General features: G+C 40.7%; 2 protein-coding genes across 3 annotated transcripts; both read right to left on the reverse strand.

The window, feature by feature from the left end:
• Positions 1-12017: 12017 nt before the first annotated feature.
• LOC139575632 (myb/SANT-like DNA-binding domain-containing protein 4) lies at positions 12018-15845 on the reverse strand. 2 transcript variants are annotated; one of them, XM_071400806.1, is made up of 9 exons: positions 15465-15845; positions 15003-15073; positions 14739-14915; positions 14587-14648; positions 14418-14504; positions 14289-14330; positions 13280-14220; positions 12886-12997; positions 12018-12791 (listed from the first exon to the last, which is right to left on the reverse strand). In XM_071400806.1, the coding sequence occupies exons 1-7, from the start codon at positions 15620-15622 to the stop codon at positions 13993-13995; spliced, it is 825 nt and encodes a 274-aa protein (XP_071256907.1). In that variant the 5' UTR covers positions 15623-15845; the 3' UTR covers positions 12018-12791; positions 12886-12997; positions 13280-13992. The 2 variants fall into 2 exon arrangements, 1 of the variants encoding a protein (XP_071256907.1); XR_011674983.1 differs by lacking the exons at positions 14587-14648; positions 14739-14915; positions 15003-15073; positions 15465-15845 and having other exon boundaries at positions 13280-13833; positions 13932-14330; positions 14418-14488.
• Positions 15846-18311: 2466 nt separating this feature from the next.
• On the reverse strand, positions 18312-21940 carry LOC139575633 (uncharacterized). The gene is made up of 10 exons (XM_071400807.1): positions 21197-21940; positions 20933-21109; positions 20781-20842; positions 20612-20698; positions 20483-20524; positions 20241-20414; positions 20126-20161; positions 19474-20027; positions 19080-19191; positions 18312-18985 (listed from the first exon to the last, which is right to left on the reverse strand). Exons 1-7 carry the CDS (start codon positions 21375-21377, stop codon positions 20126-20128), a joined length of 759 nt encoding a protein of 252 aa, XP_071256908.1. The 5' UTR covers positions 21378-21940; the 3' UTR covers positions 18312-18985; positions 19080-19191; positions 19474-20027.
• Between the last annotated feature and the right edge of the window lie 1307 nt (positions 21941-23247).

The raw sequence follows: 23247 nt of genomic DNA on the forward strand, positions 1-23247 counted from the left end.
ATTCTGGCATTTATTTACTTAATTTTTTAAAATGTATTTTTTATGACCACCCATTTGTTATGCTGAGAAGTATTTTGGAGGTTCAGAGGTCATGAGGTCCTTGGCCGCCACAACACCCTACTGTTTTCAGACAGTTGTTTCAAAGACCTTCCACACACACACACACACACACACACACACACACACACACACACACACACACACACACACACACACACACACACACACACACACACACACACACACACACACACACACACACACACACACACACACACACACACACACACACACACACACACACACACACACACACACACACACACACACAGAGAGAGAGAGAGAGAGTCACAGAGATAGCCTGATATTTCCTTCAATGTAAATTACACTTTTAAAATCTTTAGTACCTAAATGCATACATATTACACGTTATTGTTGAACAATCCTATATATACATGTTTTATAAGTAATTCATTTTCTTAGAGAAAAAGGCCTTTATCTATTGTAAATAATCTATTGTAAACCAACACCACCATCTGTCTCTAAATCCCCATCATCAATATGTGGCCTGTTCAGAAACTCTCTTCCCCCCTTGATCTCCAGCGCCTTCCAGGTTTCGTATCTTTTCTTTTCCATGATATATCAACCTTCTTGCCGTTAGACCCATGTTCTGTCTTGAAGACAGAAGCGCCCATCGATGCAAATGTTCACGATTTTGGAAAAGAGTTTCCACGTTTCATCATTTCAAGGACTTTAACGTAATCTCCCCACCTAAAGCTAAAGACAGGCACAAAATAGTTGACCTCTGTGCAGGCTTTTGAAAATACATACGAACTAACTGATTTGGTGGCATTTCAACTATTGAATTCAGCACAACCTAAAATTGTCACTTTGAAGTGAAGAGATTCTTATGGCTTTCAAATCATCTCGACCTCAGACTTCCTCTTCCAATGCATACCCAGGCAGGGATGTTCCCCTGAGGGCCTGTCCGATCTGACATAGAGCAAGTCGTATCTTAAGCCATTCTCTCATCCGCAACGCAGGAGAAAAACACCCTGTTTTTGGTTGAAAAGGGGTGTTGAGGCAGCCGTTTGTGAAAATCTTCACCGTTGAATCATCCGGTTGGAAAATGTAACCCATATGTCCGTCAGTCATATCCCCCACGCCATTAAAACAATCAGGGGCCTCACAAAGAATGGCTTCGATGGTTTTGTCATTGTGTTCATGACACTAAGGACACAATACACCGACAATTGGTCTAGGAGAAATATTTTATTTATTTCTTCTTTAGAGTCTTCTGTGGTTTATCTCTTAAGGTTTCTTGTCGCTCGTAGTGTTCACAGCTCTTTACTTATACTGACCAATACCCCCCCCCCCCCCCCCGGAAATTACTGTTTCATATACAATATCACTAAACAGCAGAGACATAAGCTCACTACAACATTGCCCTGCTCTTTCACATGTTCAAACACATTACACAGTTCAACAAGGTCACTTAGCTTTAATGCAAACACATGCTTTACCCTAAACAGATGCACTATCAGGTTACATAAGCACTCACTCGATAGCGTGAGAAAGTCAGGACCGGATGTACATAAATGGGCATAACCACGTGACACATAAAATACCTCATCAATCACTTTGAACACAAACCGTCTACTGTATTGTCTCTGACGTGACCCAGACATTCATTCTAAATGTTCTATTGCCATACTGGCTGGCAACGTTCTTATCCCTTGCTTGCTAGCTAGCCAACTATGAATTTCCACAACAATGTAAACAACATCTGTATTTTTAGATTACTAATGCTTGACATTAAATATTTAGTAAAACACTTTAATGACAAAGCACAGTTCAATGTACCCATCAAATGGACCAAGGACCATGACAAGAAGTTTAAACTGTGTGAACTATAGCCAGTACAACGTCAGACATGTCTTTTTCAAACAACACTTTGTCACAACAATAATAAAAATGGATTTTAATGTTGGATTCTATTGTATGTGGCGTTTCAATGTCAGTTGTTGTTGTTGTTGTCACTATGTACATCTGTCACTGGCAGAATGTAGTGTCAAAGGAGATCAAGGTCTCTTTTCCAACGGAGCACTGCATATCACAATTCCACAACTATTCAACTAAATGGAAGGATAGTAGCATAGGAAATACACCAAAGAAAATCTCAAATACAAAACCCATTCATGTAAAGCAACCATTGGACAAGTTCATATAACATTTTCTGTTCGGAAGTGCTGTCTTCTGTATTTGGTCAAATTGGGGATACCAAGTGGCGCAGCGGTCTACGGCACTGCATCTCAGTGCTAGAGATGTCACTACAGACCTGGGTTCGATTCCAGATTGCATCACAATCCGGCCATGATTTGGAGTCCCATAGGGCGGTGCACATTTGGCCGAGTATCATCCGGAGTAGGCTGTCATTGTAAACAATAATTTGTTCTTAACTGACCTGCCTAGTCAAATAAAGGTTAAATAAATAAAACAATTAAATAATAATTAACACAAACCTGGTATAATGGTAGACTGATTGGTAACCATTGAACTTGCTTTCTATTGTGCTTAATTTAGGCTACAGCAGTTTAATGGTAACCAACCAATGGACACGTGTTTTGAGATTTCAACACCATCCCCTGAACTTCCAAGTAACCGAATGCACCCCAGCCAACTTTTTTAGAAGTAGTACATCATGTTATCCGATATTTAATAAAAAATGTATCTGGCATGGATTCCGGCCAATAAATAAACCCGTTTGTTTGCTCAGGAGACATGAAACCTTTAACAAAGGACACATATGAGGAAACAGGTCTTTGAAACTTTCCACTTACAGGAAATTATCTCTCTCTTTCAGACCAACTCAATAGCTGAGGTTAAGAGAGAGTTCTCATGAAAGCTGACATAAGCTCTACAAAAGTACAAGTCTCTGATGTACACACACACACACACACGCACGCACGCACGCACACACACACACACACACACACACACACACACACACACACACACACACACACACACACACACACACACACACACACACACACACACACACACACACACACACACACACACACACACACACACACACACACACACACACACACACACACACACACACACACACACACAGAGACATAGGGCCATAGGAAGAGCGGTCATTCATTGAAGATAAATACACTTTCGTTTTTTAAAACCCTTTATTTTCTTTTAAAATGTTAATACATAAATGCCATTTATATCCTTTAAATGTTTACATGTATAATTATTCTTTAATTCCTTTCTTAGAAAATAATGTTATCAGCATGTTTCTCTGTTTGTAACGGAACGACCTCCCACACACAACCACATGTTGGTGGGGTGGAGGACAGAGGTCATTAGCTCCCCCCCGGACGCTACAGATCCTTGTCAACACACACACACACACACACATACACACACACACACACACACACACACACACACACACACACACACACACACACACACACACACACACACACACACACACACACACACACACACACACACACACACACACACACACACACACACACACACACACACACACACACACACACACACACACACACACACACACACACACACACACACACAGAGAGAGAGAGAGAGAGTCACAGAGATAGCCTGATATTTCCTTCAATGTAAATTACACTTTTAAAATCTTTAGTACCTAAATGCATACATATTACACGTTATTGTTGAACAATCCTACATATACATGTTTTATAAGTAATTCATTTTCTTAGAGAAAAAGGCCTTTATCTATTGTAAATAATCTATTGTAAACCAACACCACCATCTGTCTCTAAATCCCCATCATCAATATGTGGCCTGTTCAGAAACTCTCTTCCCCCCTTGATCTCCAGCGCCTTCCAGGTTTCGTATCTTTTCTTTTCCATGATATATCAACCTTCTTGCCGTTAGACCCATGTTCTGTCTTGAAGACAGAAGCGCCCATCGATGCAAATGTTCACGATTTTGGAAAAGAGTTTCCACGTTTCATCATTTCAAGGACTTTAACGTAATCTCCCCACCTAAAGCTAAAGACAGGCACAAAATAGTTGACCTCTGTGCAGGCTTTTGAAAATACATACGAACTAACTGATTTGGTGGCATTTCAACTATTGAATTCAGCACAACCTAAAATTGTCACTTTGAAGTGAAGAGATTCTTATGGCTTTCAAATCATCTCGACCTCAGACTTCCTCTTCCAATGCATACCCAGGCAGGGATGTTCCCCTGAGGGCCTGTCCGATCTGACATAGAGCAAGTCGTATCTTAAGCCATTCTCTCATCCGCAACGCAGGAGAAAAACACCCTGTTTTTGGTTGAAAAGGGGTGTTGAGGCAGCCGTTTGTGAAAATCTTCACCGTTGAATCATCCGGTTGGAAAATGTAACCCATATGTCCGTCAGTCATATCCCCCACGCCATTAAAACAATCAGGGGCCTCACAAAGAATGGCTTCGATGGTTTTGTCATTGTGTTCATGACACTAAGGACACAATACACCGACAATTGGTCTAGGAGAAATATTTTATTTATTTCTTCTTTAGAGTCTTCTGTGGTTTATCTCTCAAGGTTTCTTGTCGCTCGTAGTGTTCACAGCTCTTTACTTATACTGACCAATACCCCCCCCCCCCGGAAATTACTGTTTCATATACAATATCACTAAACAGCAGAGACATAAGCTCACTACAACATTGCCCTGCTCTTTCACATGTTCAAACACATTACACAGTTCAACAAGGTCACTTAGCTTTAATGCAAACACATGCTTTACCCTAAACAGATGCACTATCAGGTTACATAAGCACTCACTCGATAGCGTGAGAAAGTCAGGACCGGATGTACATAAATGGGCATAACCACGTGACACATAAAATACCTCATCAATCACTTTGAACACAAACCGTCTACTGTATTGTCTCTGACGTGACCCAGACATTCATTCTAAATGTTCTATTGCCATACTGGCTGGCAACGTTCTTATCCCTTGCTTGCTAGCTAGCCAACTATGAATTTCCACAACAATGTAAACAACATCTGTATTTTTAGATTACTAATGCTTGACATTAAATATTTAGTAAAACACTTTAATGACAAAGCACAGTTCAATGTACCCATCAAATAGACCAAGGACCATGACAAGAAGTTTAAACTGTGTGAACTATAGCCAGTACAACGTCAGACATGTCTTTTTCAAACAACACTTTGTCACAACAATAATAAAAATGGATTTTAATGTTGGATTCTATTGTATGTGGCGTTTCAATGTCAGTTGTTGTTGTTGTTGTCACTATGTACATCTGTCACTGGCAGAATGTAGTGTCAAAGGAGATCAAGGTCTCTTTTCCAACGGAGCACTGCATATCACAATTCCACAACTATTCAACTAAATGGAAGGATAGTAGCATAGGAAATACACCAAAGAAAATCTCAAATACAAAACCCATTCATGAAAAGCAACCATTGGACAAGTTCATATAACATTTTCTGTTCGGAAGTGCTGTCTTCTGTATTTGGTCAAATTGGGGATCCCAAGTGGCGCAGCGGTCTACGGCACTGCATCTCAGTGCTAGAGATGTCACTACAGACCTGGGTTCGATTCCAGATTGCATCACAATCCGGCCATGATTTGGAGTCCCATAGGGCGGTGCACATTTGGCCGAGTATCATCCGGAGTAGGCTGTCATTGTAAACAATAATTTGTTCTTAACTGACCTGCCTAGTCAAATAAAGGTTAAATAAATAAAACAATTAAATAATAATTAACACAAACCTGGTATAATGGTAGACTGATTGGTAACCATTGAACTTGCTTTCTATTGTGCTTAATTTAGGCTACAGCAGTTTTATGGTAACCAATCAGGCTTACAGTATCAAGTGGACACGTGTTTTGAGACTTCAACACCATCCCCTGAACTTCCAAGTAACCGAATGCACCCCAGCCAACTTTTTTAGAAGTAGTACATCATGTTATCCGATATTTAATTAAAAATGTATCTGGCATGGATTCCGGCCAATAAATAAACCCGTTTGTTTGCTCAGGAGACATGAAACCTTTAACAAAGGACACATATGAGGAAACAGGTCTTTGAAACTTTCCACTTACAGGAAATTATCTCTCTCTTTCAGACCAACTCAATAGCTGAGGTTAAGAGAGAGTTCTCATGAAAGCTGACATAAGCTCTACAAAAGTACAAGTCTCTGATGTACACACACACACACACACGCACGCACGCACGCACACACACACACACACACACACACACACACACACACACACACACACACACACACACACACACACACACACACACACACACACACACACACACACACACACACACACACACACACACACACACACACACACACACACACACACACACACACACACACACACACACACACACACACACACACACACACACACACACACACACACACAGAGACATAGGGCCATAGGAAGAGCGGTCATTCATTGAAGATAAATACACTTTCGTTTTTTAAAACCCTTTATTTTCTTTTAAAATGTTAATACATAAATGCCATTTATATCCTTTAAATGTTTACATGTATAATTATTCTTTAATTCCTTTCTTAGAAAATAATGTTATCAGCATGTTTCTCTGTTTGTAACGGAACGACCTCCCACACACAACCACATGTTGGTGGGGTGGAGGACAGAGGTCATTAGCTCCCCCCCGGACGCTACAGATCCTTGTCAACACACACACACACACACACATACACACACACACACACACACACACACACACACACACACACACACACACACACACACACACACACACACACACACACACACACACACACACACACACACACACACACACACACACACACACACACACACACACACACACACACACACACACACACACACACACACACACACACACACACACACACACACACACACGAGAGAGAGAGAGAGAGTCACAGAGATAGCCTGATATTTCCTTCAATGTAAATTACACTTTTAAAATCTTTAGTACCTAAATGCATACATATTACACGTTATTGTTGAACAATCCTACATATACATGTTTTATAAGTAATTCATTTTCTTAGAGAAAAAGGCCTTTATCTATTGTAAATAATCTATTGTAAACCAACACCACCATCTGTCTCTAAATCCCCATCATCAATATGTGGCCTGTTCAGAAACTCTCTTCCCCCCTTGATCTCCAGCGCCTTCCAGGTTTCGTATCTTTTCTTTTCCATGATATATCAACCTTCTTGCCGTTAGACCCATGTTCTGTCTTGAAGACAGAAGCGCCCATCGATGCAAATGTTCACGATTTTGGAAAAGAGTTTCCACGTTTCATCATTTCAAGGACTTTAACGCAATCTCCCCACCTAAAGCTAAAGACAGGCACAAAATAGTTGACCTCTGTGCAGGCTTTTGAAAATACATACGAACTAACAGATTTGGTGGCATTTCAACTATTGAATTCAGCACAACCTAAAATTGTCACTTTGGAGTCCGGACTATATGCTACTGAAGAGATTCTTATGGCTTTCAAATCATCTCGACCTCAGACTTCCTCTTCCAATGCATACCCAGGCAGGGATGTTCCCCTGAGGGCCTGTCCGAACTGACATAGAGCAAGTCGTATCTTAAGCCATTCTCTCATCCGCAACGCAGGAGAAAAACACCCTGTTTTTGGTTGAAAAGGGGTGTTGAGGCAGCCGTTTGTGAAAATCTTCACCGTTGAATCATCCGGTTGGAAAATGTAACCCATATGTCCGTCAGTCATATCCCCCACGCCATTAAAACAATCAGGGGCCTCACAAAGAATGGCTTCGATGGTTTTGTCATTGTGTTCATGACACTAAGGACACAATACACCGACAATTGGTCTAGGAGAAATATTTTATTTATTTCTTCTTTAGAGTCTTCTGTGGTTTATCTCTCAAGGTTTCTTGTCGCTCGTAGTGTTCACAGCTCTTTACTTATACTGACCAATACCTACCCCCCCCCCCCCCACCGGAAAATACTGTTTCATATACAATATCACTAAACAGCAGAGACATAAGCTCACTACAACATTGCCCTGCTCTTTCACATGTTCAAACACATTCCACAGTTCAACAAGGTCACTTAGCTTTAATGCAAACACATGCTTTAACCTAAACAGATGCACTATCAGGTTACATAAGCACTCACTCGATAGCGTGAGAAAGTCAGGACCGGATGTACATAAATGGGCATAACCACGTGACACATAAAATACCTCATCAATCACTTTGAACACAAACCGTCTACTGTATTGTCTCTGACGTGACCCAGACATTCATTCTAAATGTTCTATTGCCATACTGGCTGGCAACGTTCTTATCCCTTGCTTGCTAGCTAGCCAACTATGAATTTCCACAACAATGTAAACAACATCTGTATTTTTAGATTACTAATGCTTGACATTAAATATTTAGTAAAACACTTTAATGACAAAGCACAGTTCAATGTACCCATCAAATGGACCAAGGACCATGACAAGAAGTTTAAACTGTGTGAACTATAGCCAGTACAACGTCAGACATGTCTTTTTCAAACAACACTTTGTCACAACAATAATAAAAATGGATTCTAAAGTTGGATTCTATTGTATGTGGCGTTTCAATGTCAGTTGTTGTTGTTGTTGTCACTATGTACATCTGTCACTGGCAGAATGTAGTGTCAAAGGAGATCAAGGTCTCTTTTCCAACGGAGCACTGCATATCACAATTCCACAACTATTCAACTAAATGGAAGGATAGTAGCATAGGAAATACACCAAAGACAAAAAAGATATACACAACACAATCATGAAAAACAACCAGTGAACAAGTTCAGATAGTATCTTCCGTTTGGATGTGCTTTCTTCCGTTTTGTGTCTAATTAGCACGACCCGGTTATAAAGAGGTTAGCTACACACTAGTTAAGACTGTATTAGTCTTGTAACAGCACAGATTAATGACAGCATAGACTCCAGATCAAATTATTGAAATAATAGTATACATTTATAAAGTATTAAAATTTTTATTGGTTTGAGGGGGGGGGTGAGTGTGTGTGTGTGTGTGTTTGCGTGTGTGTGATGTGTGTGTGTGTGTGTTAATGAACATAATAAAGTTGGATTCTATTGTACGTGGTGTTTCTATTTCAATGTCAGGTGTTGTCACTATGTACTGTACTGGTAGCATATAGTGTCAAACTAGATCAAGGTCTCTTTTGAAAGGCAGCGCTGCATCTCACAATTATACAATAATTCCACAAAATGGCAGCATAGTAGCATAGGAAATACACCAAAGACAACTAAAATATATATATTTTAAAAAATTGCTTTTCAAATTATATGAACAAAAAATATTCAATGTTATTTGGAATGGCAAACCAGACAAAATTAAGTTCACATAGCATCTCCCATTTGGAAGTACTTTATTCTGTTTTGTGTCTAATTAACATGACCCTGTTATAAAGAGGTTAGCTAGAGAATAGTTAAAATTGTATTAGTCTTGTAACATCACAGATTAATGACAGCATAGGTTCCAGATCAAGCTATTGAAAGAATAGTGTACAATTAAAAAGTATTAAAAACGTGTCATCTATGATTTTCCGAATTATATTTTAAAAGAGGAAGCCAAATTTGTCTTTAATTTGCTGTACACCATCGATTTTTCAGAAATGTTTTTGATGAGTATTTAGGTATTTCACGTTGGTCTCTATAATTACTCTGGCTGCTTCGGTGCTATTTCTGACGGTAGCTGTGATGGTAGCAGCAATGTAAAACTGATTTATACCTCAAATATGCACATTTTTCGAACAAAACATAGATTTATTGTGTAACATGTTATAGGACTGTCATTTGATGACGTTGTTTCTTGGTTAGTTTGGTTGGTTCTTGGTTAGTTTCGTGCATGCTACCTGTGCTGTGAAAAATGTCTGTCCTTTTTTGTATTTGGTGGTGAGCTAACATAAATATACGTGGTGTTTTCGCTGTAAAACATTTTAAAAATCGGACATGTTGACTGGATTCACAAGATGTGTATCTTTCATTTGCTGTATTGGACTTGTTAATGTGTGAAAGTTAAATATTTCAAAAAAATATTTTTTGAATTTCGCGCTCTGCCTTTTCAGTGGAATGTGGGAGGAGTTCTGCTAGCGGAACGCCGGGGCTGTAAAGGTTAAAATGGGTAAAGGTAATGTATAGCAACCCCCGGTGTAAAATAGTAAATAGTAAACTTCTCATAGAGTTTAGAATTGTCAAGAGGAGTTAAACAAGGGTGTCCGCTGTCACCCTATCTATTTGTTATGGCCATCGAAATGCTAGCTATTAAAATCAGATCAAATAACAACATTAGAGGATCAGAAATCCAAGACTTAAAAACAAAGATATCCAAGTATTCCGATGACACAAGTTTTATATCAAGTACGCAAGCTAGATCCCTCAATGTCTCTTTGAAGATCTAGATAACTTTTCTGAACTCTCTGGACTAAAACCTAATTATGATAAGTGTACAATATTACGTATCGGATCTTTAAAAAATACAACTTTTACATTACCCTGCAATTTGCCTATGAAATGGGCTGATGGTGAATTTTAATAGAAAACTAGTAACAACAGACAAGATCCTGCAACCACAGAGAGGTAAAATTGCACTGATTAACTCCTTAGTCATATCTCAGTTTACTCACTTACTTATGGCGCTGCCTTCTCCTGATGATGCGTTTTTCAAATCATATGAGCCAAAACTATTTTGCTTTGTCTGGGATGCTAAACCAGATTATTTGAGATTATTTTTACTACATTTTACTTAAAACCTGAATGGTTCTCAAGCAGATTACTAAGAAACACTCATCCATTGTTAAAAAAAGGCTTTAAAAAACTCAAATATTTGCAAATATTTGATCAATTGAAAATGTACAATTTTTCAAAGTACCTCTCTTTTTCAAACAAGCTTTGCAGAGTTGGTTACAATTTCAATGTCATCCCCCTGAAAAGATAGAACAAATATTATGGTTGGACTCAATTGTGCTGGTTGATAAAATACCTGCATTTATGGAAAATGTGTTTGAAAAGGGTATTTTGTTTTGAAATTATTGTAACGAATGTTCTCCTCCTCGTCTGAGGAGGAGCAAGGATCGGACCAAAATGCAGCTGGTGATGAATACATGTTGATTTATTAAACAAGACGAACACGAAGCGCACTTGAATAACTACAAAACAACAAAACGACGTAGACAGACCTGGGGCCTGTTGCACAAAACTAGGATAAGGGATTAAGCCAGGATATCTTGGTGATCCTGGCTCAATTGATCCGTAATCCGGTTGCACTAAAGATGGATAGGGGGCAGGAGGATATGTTATGGTATAAATTACCATGGAGATTTATTCTGTGGAGCTAGCCTGCTCCAGACCAGGCTAAATTCCAGGATCTATTTAATCTCATCCCTAATGTCAGTCAGCAGTCACCACAAATGGAAACCAATAGTTATTTCACTGCTCACTATACATTGTTATCACATATAACTAGACCCACTGTTATTATTTAAACGTTTGTAATCATTAATTTCAATGATTTTGGATAAAAAATGATTTTTAGATAATGTTGCTATCATTAGATAATTTACAGTTTCCCATAGACTATAAGGCTATATATAAAATGATAGAATATTAGGGCCACAGAGGGGAAAAAAACACAAGTCATAATATTGTAACCAGTTGTTTTAAAGGAGGACAGTTGTAAAAATGACAGATGTGGGGCATTTCGTGAAATTGTACTTCAGTATGGTTTCATAAACAAAGACATGCTGATGTGCCAGAATATTAAGTATCACATTGTCATAAGTATCAAAACTGTAAAAACAATATGTAGCTTTTCTGCAGAAAGAACCAGCCTCATAAATGTATGACTTTATCCTTTTTCTTCAGTGTGGCCCTAGTACTCTGTCATATAAACAAATACACATTCCATATGAATATAAAAACACAATGTGTAATATTATGTTCCTTTATTGAATAAGGACAAAACAAAGCAGGTAAACCATCAGCTCCTTTCGAAACTGAAGTCACAGTGACTCTACAAGATGGAAAGCACAGAATCCAAGCATATTATACAAAATGATACATACACATTCAAAGGTCTGTATATAACACACCCTGCATGTCTGCACACTAAAATAAATGCAGGACAAATCCATACACATCAACTGAACAGACAAATGAATGGATGCAGTAGCCTCCCTGCAGCCTTGTATTACACACAGTATACCGCACAAACATCATAAGAGGCCAAATTCGTCAAAAAACGAACCCAAAAAAAAACCAAATTCCTCTGCCACCGCAGGACATATTTAACCAAAATTGAAAGCACACATACTAACTAAAATAATTCAACACATATTGGTCCCTCAGCAGCCGACCACTGTCGTCATCAGGGAAGATTGCCGGATTGTCCCAGTCCATGGCTGGTGGCACTCTGGGGGCCCTCTCCTTCCTCAGGCAGGCCACATTGTGGAGGACAGCACAAGCCACAGTAATATCACATGCCCTAACAGGGCTGACCCTTAATTTGTGAAGGCAGTGAAAGCGTGCCTTCAGGAGGCCAAAGGTCATTTCAACTCTGGCCCTGGTCCTGGCATGGGCATGGTTGTAGGCCTGCTGTGCTTCCTGGGGGTCTGTGAAAGGTGTCAGGAGAAAAGGCTGGCAGCCATACCCCCTGTCTCCCAGCAACACACCAGAGAATTCACCTGTCAACACAAAATCTCATCATTACTACCTCATAAACACAGTGATATTCTTGACACAGCCATGATGGTTATAAATAGGGGTTGTGTGGCTTACCTTGTGATAGGCACTGATAGATTTCAGAGGCCCGAAAGATTCTGGAGTCATGGACTGAGCCAGGCCATTTTGCCACAACATTGCTGATCACACAGTCAGCATTGCAGACCATCTGAAATAATAAGATGAGGAATATTACACCAATCAATGCACATCACTGGCAATGCAGAGTGTTCGTCAATGGACAATATCAAAAAGTTATGTTCACCTGAACATTAATGCTGTGAAAGGATTTCCTATTCACAAAAATCGGCCTCATGGGCACCTGAGGGGGCTTTTATCCTTATGTGTGTGCAGTCCACTGCACCAATGACATTGGGGAAACCTGTCACACAAAGTAATGAGTATCCTACTATGTGTTAACAGTTGTCCTGTAATTTGTAGATCCTCTTACCTGCAATCCTATAGAACTCCTCTTTGATGTCACAGAGTCTTCTGTGGCCAGGGAAGGAGATGAAGACATCTGCTAATGCTTTGATAGCCAGACACACACTCCTTATTGTGCGGCAAATTGTGGCCTTGTTCAGCTGTTCTGCATCCCCCACTGAGTACAGGAAGGCTCCACTAGCAAAAAACGCAAGGCCACACAAACCATTTGCTCCACACTCAGTGCATGGCTCCGTGCAGTGCGGTGCTTAATCCTGGGACCCAGTAGTCTGCATAGATACCTGATGCCATCTGCAGAAAACCTGTATCTTTCATATAGATGGTCATCAGGGAAGGCCAGTGGGTCCAACCGGTCCCTGAAGACCCTTTCTCGCCTGAAGGCTCTCCTCAGCACAAGTGCTTCTTCATCCACCACATCTCGCACGAATGGGCATGCCATTGTCAGAGCAGAAAGGAACACACAATTTTGGGCCTTCATATAGGCTAGTGGCCACACCTGGTGCTGGGGGGGTGGGCAAAAGAGGGCGATGCCTTATAACGATGACTTGGTTGTACTGATTGCTGGGAAAATAAAAAAAACCTTAGAAAGATGCCACCGTCCTGTGTGCTCACAATAAGAGCTCATATGTCATGGCTCACTTGACTTTACGAGAATATACCTAATTTTTATTTTGAGCTGTGTCATCTTCTTGGAGCTGGGGGAGGAAAGAAAAATAATGATTAATACATTTGTGTTACAGTTAGCATACAGTGTACATTGAAGGCATATCTCACCTCCCTCTCAAGTTTTTTTATTTCAAGGTCCAGTTTCCTAATTGTCCTCTTTTTTATTTCGGACTCCAGTGCAAGATTTTCCATCTTTTTCTTCTTGTACTGAATGTCTATGTCTGCCAGTTCTATTTGGCGCCGGAGGTGGTTGCCATACAACTTTCTGATAGCTTGTGAGCTCTGTGAACACAATACAATTAGCGCAGCTGGAATTTGGCAGGATGTGGTGTCCTTTTATTAATACGCACTATGTTGCCAGGCTGGTTTTCCCACTGTATAGCATCTGGGTCCTGTAAAAGAAATTAGATTTTTTGATTTTGATGAGGACTCCTCACCATTGTAGAGTAAATAGTACTTTCACAGTCTTAACATGATACCTCATGCCTTCTGGAATCCAGAGAGATGGTCTCCTCCTCATCATCGTCTCCATCATGTGCTGTTGCTGCTGCACTGGGGCCTTCACCCTATCACATTTAATCGGATTCATATTGAAGCTAGTAGACAAGACATGCCAGGCCTACAGTATGCCTTTGATGGAGTATTCACTGGATCAGCATCGTCTGGTGCTTGTGCTGGTGGCTCTAACAGGAACACAGTGCTGCCAGACACTGCAAGGCAATAGGTAAACCAAAGTCAGACAGTCCAAATTGATTCAATATGAATGTGGTTGTATCCCATGTAGAGATGGAAGGACATACCTTGAATGAAGCGGGTGGCATCTTGGGAGGAACCTATGCTCGTCTCTTTCCCCCCAGGGATCCCCTCTAAGACGGGCCTGCCTTTATTTAGCTCCAAGGCCATGTCCTCTGCTGGGGTAAGGTCAGCCTTTGGTGACCCACCACCCGTGCCTTGTCTGTGGGTATTCTTTTTCACTGCTAAAACAGTACAGACAATGTGTGAGCAGGCACCTTCTGGGTACAATATATGCTTGTGCTTTGTTAAATATTAGTCAGGGACCATACCATTCTGCAGAATGTTCTTGTATTTGATTTTGACCTGCTGCCATGTCCGTTTTGGCCCGTTCATGTTTAATCTACACACACACACACACACACACACACACACACACACACACACACACACACACACACACACACACACACACACACACACACACACACACACACACACACACACACACACACACACACACACACACACATTTAATGGAGTCACACTGCAAAAAATTACTTGGTATTGTTGTCTTGTCTTCAGTAAAAATATCAAAAAATTTATCATAGCTTTATACAGTGTGATGGAGTTACTTTACACAATTTCACTCATATCTGCAGTGCATTTCAATTAAAAATTTAACCGTTTCATAATTACAGTACAACTGCATTTTTGGAGATGTGAATTAAATATTTGAATTGTAATTGTGATGTTTCAGCGGAGCGGTGAGTGTGTAATTGTGCACTACTTACGCATTCAGGCGGTCTGCAATACTTTGCCACGCTTTTTCTCTTTGCTTTATCACTGTGGCGGTGTTGCCTTTCTTCTTAATTATATCTTTTACCTCCTCGTATGCCTCCATGAGGATTTGTGCTTCCGACGGGGAAAAGTACGCGGCTCTAGTTGCCATGGTAAATCAGTTAATCTGTGATCTGTGGCGGGGTCTATTTGAGTGAGCCGTGAGCGCGCACCTATCCAGGATTGGTTTCACCTGGCTTAATGAATCCGTGTCTGCTCATCCTGGCTTGGTCTTTGTGCAACCAATTAAGCCTGGACGCACATGTTTTGGCTTCATTGAGCTCAGCTGAGTCATTTATCCCGGATGTCTTAATTCTACTTTTGTGCAACAGGCCCCTGAACATGAAAACTTATAGAACACAAAGAACGCACGAACAGGAACAGACTAAACAAACGAAACAGTCCCGTGTGGTACATACACAGACACGGAAGACAATCACCCACAAACAAACAGTGTGAACAGCCTACCTTTATATGGTTCTCAATCAGAGGAAACGTCAAACACCTGTCCCTGATTGAGAACCATATAAGGCTAATTACCAATGATCCTAAACATAGAAACACATAACATAGACTGCCCACCCAGCTCACGTCCTGACCAACTAAACAAAGCTAAACAAAGGAAAATAAGGTCAGGAACGTGACAATTATATTGTCAATTGGAATGGTAGAGTTATGTCTTTCATCAGAAATGTATGGGAAGGTCTGCTCAATCCAAGATTACAATCAACTGATTGCAGCATTACCCCCAAAATTGAAGAGGCAGGTGGCAGCGAGAGAAGGTAGGGAACTGGTCTGTCTGCCCAATATAAAGGATCAAAACTGGCGGAGGAGTAAAAATAGCATGAATAGGAAAGTTTACCTGTTTCATTTGTGGACCAGGATGTTGACAGCTGTGCCATACAGAAAGCAAAAAAGTTGGGAAGAGATTGTTGATGTACCGATTCCATGGTACAGGGTGTATGAGTTGACCTTAGTTCCTTTTTTATGTCTCTATTTTGGTTTGGTCAGGGCGTGAGTTGGGGTGGGCATTCTATGTCTGGTGTTCTATGTTGTCTATTTCTTTGTGTTTGGCCGTGTGTGGTTCTCAATCAGAGGCAGCTGTCTATCGTTGTCTCTGATTGAGAACCATACTTTGGTAGCCTGTTCCCACCTGTGTTTGTGGATAGTTGTTTTCTGTGTTGTGTGTTTTCACCATACAGAACTGTTTTGTTTGTTCGTTCGTGCTCTTTGTTATTTTGTTCAGTGTTCAGCTGATTTATTAAAATACATATTATGGACACTTACCACGCTGCGTATTGGTCCGATCCTTCCTCCTCATCTTCCCAGGACGAGAATCATTACATCAAGACTTTGTGCCTTTCAGCTAAAATGATTGTACAGAATTCTTGCCACCATCATAATGTTGAAAATTTGAGACATACAATCACCTCAACTCTGCAGATTTTGTTGTGAGGATACAGAATCAATAGACCATTTGTTTTGGTATTGCCCACAGGTAGCCAGGTTCAGGAATGGCTGAAAAAGCATAACCGCCATCTAATATTAACTTTAGAAATAGCATTGTTGTAAGATCTGGAGAAACCTGGTCGGTCAATTACCCATATACTAATACTCTTAGCAAAAGTATTAATCTTCAATTCGCAATCTATGGATACTATTTGATTAGATAGATTCAAATTGTATGTAATACATCACAGCATAGTTGAAAGATCTATGGTGCGTAGAAATCTGAACAGGGTGGCCAGCAGAGATAGGTGGATTTGTCACACCCTGATCTGTTTCACCTGTTTTTGTTTTTGTCTCCACCCACCTCCAGGTGTCACCTGTTTTCCTCATTAGTCCCTGGGTATTTATTCCTGGGTACCTTGTTTGTCTGTTGCCAGTTCGTCTTGTCTTGTCAAGTCAACCAGGGTGTTTTTCCGTGCTCCTGTTTTTCCCCTTTTCTCAGTTTTTTGCTCGTCCTCCCGGTTTTGACCCCTGCCTGCATCTACTCTGAACCCGCCTGCCTGACCTTACTGCCTGTCCTGACCTCGAGCCTGTCTGCCAATCTCTACCTCCTGGGGCCTGTTGCACAAAACTAGGATAAGGGATTAAGCCAGGATATCTTGGTGATCCTGGCTCAATTGATCCGTAATCCGGTTGCACTAAAGATGGATAGGGGGCAGGAGGATATGTTATGGTATAAATTACCATGGAGATTTATTCTGTGGAGCTAGCCTGCTCCAGACCAGGCTAAATTCCAAGATCTATTTAATCTCATCCCTAATGTCAGTCAGCAGTCACCACAAATGGAAACCAATAGTTATTTCACTGCTCACTATACATTGTTATCACATATAACTAGACCCACTGTTATTATTTAAACGTTTGTAATCATTAATTTCAATGATTTTGGATAAAAAATGATTTTTAGATAATGTTGCTATCATTAGATAATTTACAGTTTCCCATAGACTATAAGGCTATATATAAAATGATAGAATATTAGGGCCACAGAGGGGAAAAAAACACAAGTCATAATATTGTAACCAGTTGTTTTAAAGGAGGACAGTTGTTAAAATGACAGATGTGGGGCATTTCGTGAAATTGTACTTCAGTATGGTTTCATAAACAAAGACATGCTGATGTGCCAGAATATTAAGTATCACATTGTCATAAGTATCAAAACAATATGTAGCTTTTCTGCAGAAAGAACCAGCCTCATAAATTTATGACTTTATCCTTTTTCTTCAGTGTGGCCCTAGTACTCTGTCATATAAACAAATACACATTCCATATGAATATAAAAACACAATGTGTAACATTATGTTCCTTTATTGAATAAGGACAAAACAAAGCAGGTAAACCATCAGCTCCTTTCGAAACTGAAGTCACAGTGACTCTACAAGATGGAAAGCACAGAATCCAAGCATATTATACAAAATGATACATACACATTCAAAGGTCTGTATATAACACACCCTGCATGTCTGCACACTAAAATAAATGCAGGACAAATCCATACACATCAACTGAACAGACAAATGAATGGATGCAGTAGCCTCCCTGCAGCCTTGTATTACACACAGTATACCGCACAAACATCATAAGAGGCCAAATTCGTCAAAAAACGAACCCAAAAAAAACCAAATTCCTCTGCCACCGCAGGACATATTTAACCAAAATTGAAAGCACACATACTAACTAAAATAATTCAACACATATTGGTCCCTCAGCAGCCGACCACTGTCGTCATCAGGGAAGATTGCCGGATTGTCCCAGTCCATGGCTGGTGGCACTCTGGGGGCCCTCTCCTTCCTCAGGCAGGCCACATTGTGGAGGACAGCACAAGCCACAGTAATATCACATGCCCTGGTCCTGGCATGGGCATGGTTGTAGGCCTGCTGTGCTTCCTGGGGGTCTGTGAAAGGTGTCAGGAGAAAAGGCTGGCAGCCATACCCCCTGTCTCCCAGCAACACACCAGAGAATTCACCTGTCAACACAAAATCTCATCATTACTACCTCATAAACACAGTGATATTCTTGACACAGCCATGATGGTTATAAATAGGGGTTGTGTGGCTTACCTTGTGATAGGCACTGATAGATTTCAGAGGCCCGAAAGATTCTGGAGTCATGGACTGAGCCAGGCCATTTTGCCACAACATTGCTGATCACACAGTCAGCATTGCAGACCATCTGAAATAATAAGATGAGGAATATTACACCAATCAATGCACATCACTGGCAATGCAGAGTGTTCGTCAATGGACAATATCAAAAAGTTATGTTCACCTGAACATTAATGCTGTGAAAGGATTTCCTATTCACAAAAATCGGCCTCATGGGCACCTGAGGGGGCTTTTATCCTTATGTGTGTGCAGTCCACTGCACCAATGACATTGGGGAAACCTGTCACACAAAGTAATGAGTATCCTACTATGTGTTAACAGTTGTCCTGTAATTTGTAGATCCTCTTACCTGCAATCCTATAGAACTCCTCTTTGATGTCACAGAGTCTTCTGTGGCCAGGGAAGGAGATGAAGACATCTGCTAATGCTTTGATAGCCAGACACACACTCCTTATTGTGCGGCAAATTGTGGCCTTGTTCAGCTGTTCTGCATCCCCCACTGAGTACAGGAAGGCTCCACTAGCAAAAAACGCAAGGCCACACAAACCATTTGCTCCACACTCAGTGCATGGCTCCGTGCAGTGCGGTGCTTAATCCTGGGACCCAGTAGTCTGCATAGATACCTGATGCCATCTGCAGAAAACCTGTATCTTTCATATAGATGGTCATCAGGGAAGGCCAGTGGGTCCAACCGGTCCCTGAAGACCCTTTCTCGCCTGAAGGCTCTCCTCAGCACAAGTGCTTCTTCATCCACCACATCTCGCACGAATGGGCATGCCATTGTCAGAGCAGAAAGGAACACACAATTTTGGGCCTTCATATAGGCTAGTGGCCACACCTGGTGCTGGGGGGGTGGGCAAAAGAGGGCGATGCCTTATAACGATGACTTGGTTGTACTGATTGCTGGGAAAATAAAAAAAACCTTAGAAAGATGCCACCGTCCTGTGTGCTCACAATAAGAGCTCATATGTCATGGCTCACTTGACTTTACGAGAATATACCTAATTTTTATTTTGAGCTGTGTCATCTTCTTGGAGCTGGGGGAGGAAAGAAAAATAATGATTAATACATTTGTGTTACAGTTAGCATACAGTGTACATTGAAGGCATATCTCACCTCCCTCTCAAGTTTTTTTATTTCAAGGTCCAGTTTCCTAATTGTCCTCTTTTTTATTTCGGACTCCAGTGCAAGATTTTCCATCTTTTTCTTCTTGTACTGAATGTCTATGTCTGCCAGTTCTATTTGGCGCCGGAGGTGGTTGCCATACAACTTTCTGATAGCTTGTGAGCTCTGTGAACACAATACAATTAGCGCAGCTGGAATTTGGCAGGATGTGGTGTCCTTTTATTAATACGCACTATGTTGCCAGGCTGGTTTTCCCACTGTATAGCATCTGGGTCCTGTAAAAGAAATTAGATTTTTTGATTTTGATGAGGACTCCTCACCATTGTAGAGTAAATAGTACTTTCACAGTCTTAACATGATACCTCATGCCTTCTGGAATCCAGAGAGATGGTCTCCTCCTCATCATCGTCTCCATCATGTGCTGTTGCTGCTGCACTGGGGCCTTCACCCTATCACATTTAATCGGATTCATATTGAAGCTAGTAGACAAGACATGCCAGGCCTACAGTATGCCTTTGATGGAGTACTCACTGGATCAGCATCGTCTGGTGCTTGTGCTGGTGGCTCTAACAGGAACACAGTGCTGCCAGACACTGCAAGGCAATAGGTAAACCAAAGTCAGACAGTCCAAATTGATTCAATATGAATGTGGTTGTATCCCATGTAGAGATGGAAGGACATACCTTGAATGAAGCGGGTGGCATCTTGGGAGGAACCTATGCTCGTCTCTTTCCCCCCAGGGATCCCCTCTAAGACGGGCCTGCCTTTATTTAGCTCCAAGGCCATGTCCTCTGCTGGGGTAAGGTCAGCCTTTGGTGACCCACCACCCGTGCCTTGTCTGTGGGTATTCTTTTTCACTGCTAAAACAGTACAGACAATGTGTGAGCAGGCACCTTCTGGGTACAATATATGCTTGTGCTTTGTTAAATATTAGTCAGGGACCATACCATTCTGCAGAATGTTCTTGTATTTGATTTTGACCTGCTGCCATGTCCGTTTTGGCCCGTTCATGTTTAATCTACACACACACACACACACACACACACACACATTTAATGGAGTCACACTGCAAAAAATTACTTGGTATTTTTGTCTTGTTTTCAGTAAAAATATCAAAAAATGTATCATAGCTTTATACAGTGTGATGGAGTTACTTTACACAATTTCACTCATATCTGCAGTGCATTTCAATTAAAAATTTAACCGTTTCATAATTACAGTACAACTGCATTTTTGGAGATGTGAATTAAATATTTGAATTGTAATTGTGATGTTTCAGCGGAGCGGTGAGTGTGTAATTGTGCACTACTTACGCATTCAGGCGGTCTGCAATACTTTGCCACGCTTTTTCTCTTTGCTTTATCACTGTGGCGGTGTTGCCTTTCTTCTTAATTATATATTTTACCTCCTCGTATGCCTCCATGAGGATTTGTGCTTCCGACGGGGAAAAGTACGCGGCTCTAGTTGCCATGGTAAATCAGTTAATCTGTGATCTGTGGCGGGGTCTATTTGAGTGAGCCGTGAGCGCGCGCCTATCCAGGATTGGTTTCACCTGGCTTAATGAATCCGTGTCTGCTCATCCTGGCTTGGTCTTTGTGCAACCAATTAAGCCTGGACGCACATGTTTTGGCTTCATTGAGCTCAGCTGAGTCATTTATCCCGGATGTCTTAATTCTACTTTTGTGCAACAGGCCCCTGGACTCTGACCTTGTTATGATCTTTTTTCTGTCCTTGACCATTCTCTTGCCTGCCCCTTGGATTATAATAAATATCAGAGACTCGAACCATCTGCCTCCCGTGTCTGCATCTGGGTCTCACCCTGTGCCCTTTTAGGGATGGGCTGAGGGAAGTTGAGGGTTGGGATGTGAATTGAAGACAAGTGGGGGTGGAGTTGCTGGGCGGGGGATAGAATGACGGTCAAAGATAAAGTAAAAAATTAAAACAAAAGTGAAGTTTGAATGAAATAGGGGCAACGTTGTTTCATCTAATGCCTGTTTGCCTGAGGCTGATGCCGTGGAGGTGTTTGTACGCGTGTACACATGCATATACACACGCACTTGCATTCAAACTCACACATATGCACATGTGCTGTATATGCACTCAAACATATTCCATTTTCCTTGCTGTTCTGATTTTTGTTGTCCTTGATGTCTTTTGTTTTTGCATTGTTTTCTGTTTTTTCTTTGTTTGTCTTTTTTCTCTTTTGTTAAAAACAAAAAGAAATGGAGGAACTTAATTCAAGAAAGATCCAGTGTAGTATATTATAAAAAATAAAGAGAACTGGATGGAATATGGGGAAAAATGCACCAAATTATTATTCAATCTTCAACATAGAAATGCGACCAATTTTTTTATTTACTGAAAGTTTATAGAAATTATGGAGTCACTCATGACTCACCAAAGGAGATTTTGAAAGAGGAAGAAAAGTACTGTAACTTCTCTAGGATAGGTGGGACGGTAGCGTCCCACTTGGCCAAAATCCAGAAAAAATGTAGCGCGCCAAATTCAAATATATTACTACATGAAGGAAAAGGAAACCGCACACTGCTCTTGATAGTATCACCGATATTTAATAAGCTTACGTATCGGCCACACGGCCTTCGTCAGAGCTTTTGGGATTTTTTGAAAGTTGCACCCTTATGTAGACCTGGCTCCACCCACATCCGTTCTACACATCGAAGGGGGTTGGAGGCAAAGGAATAAAAAATAAAAAATATATATTACTACAAAAATCAATCTTTCATGAAATCACACATGAAAGACACCAAATTAAAGCTACACATGTTGTGAATCCAGCCAACATGTCTGATTTCAAAAAGGATTTATGGGGAAAGCACACCAAACAATTATGTTAGCTCAGTACATAGCCACAGAAAAACACAGCCATTTTCCCACCAAAAGATAGTAGTAACAAAAACCAGAAATAGAGATAAATTAATCACTAACCTTTGAACATCTTCATCAGATGACACTCATATGACATCATGTTACACAATAC

This window comes from Salvelinus alpinus, chromosome 5, assembly GCF_045679555.1.
Source record: "Salvelinus alpinus chromosome 5, SLU_Salpinus.1, whole genome shotgun sequence".
In the NCBI taxonomy this organism is placed as follows: Eukaryota; Metazoa; Chordata; class Actinopteri; order Salmoniformes; family Salmonidae; genus Salvelinus; species Salvelinus alpinus.

Bases quoted from the DNA above. Each gene is read 5' to 3' on its own strand.
- LOC139575633 (XM_071400807.1), bottom strand. From the start codon at position 21,377: ATGATACATTTTTTGATATTTTTACTGAAAACAAGACAAAAATACCAA. The intron at 21,110-21,196 runs GTATGGTCCCTG...GTACTGTTTTAG, and splicing joins CAAGAACATTCTGCAGAATG to CAGTGAAAAAGAATACCCAC. The intron at 20,843-20,932 runs GTATGTCCTTCC...ATTGCCTTGCAG, and splicing joins TGCCACCCGCTTCATTCAAG to TGTCTGGCAGCACTGTGTTC.
- LOC139575632 (XM_071400806.1), bottom strand. From the start codon at position 15,622: ATGGCAACTAGAGCCGCGTACTTTTCCCCGTCGGAAGCACAAATCCTC. The intron at 15,074-15,464 runs GTAAGTAGTGCA...GTGTGTGTGTAG, and splicing joins ATTGCAGACCGCCTGAATGC to ATTAAACATGAACGGGCCAA. The intron at 14,649-14,738 runs GTATGTCCTTCC...ATTGCCTTGCAG, and splicing joins TGCCACCCGCTTCATTCAAG to TGTCTGGCAGCACTGTGTTC.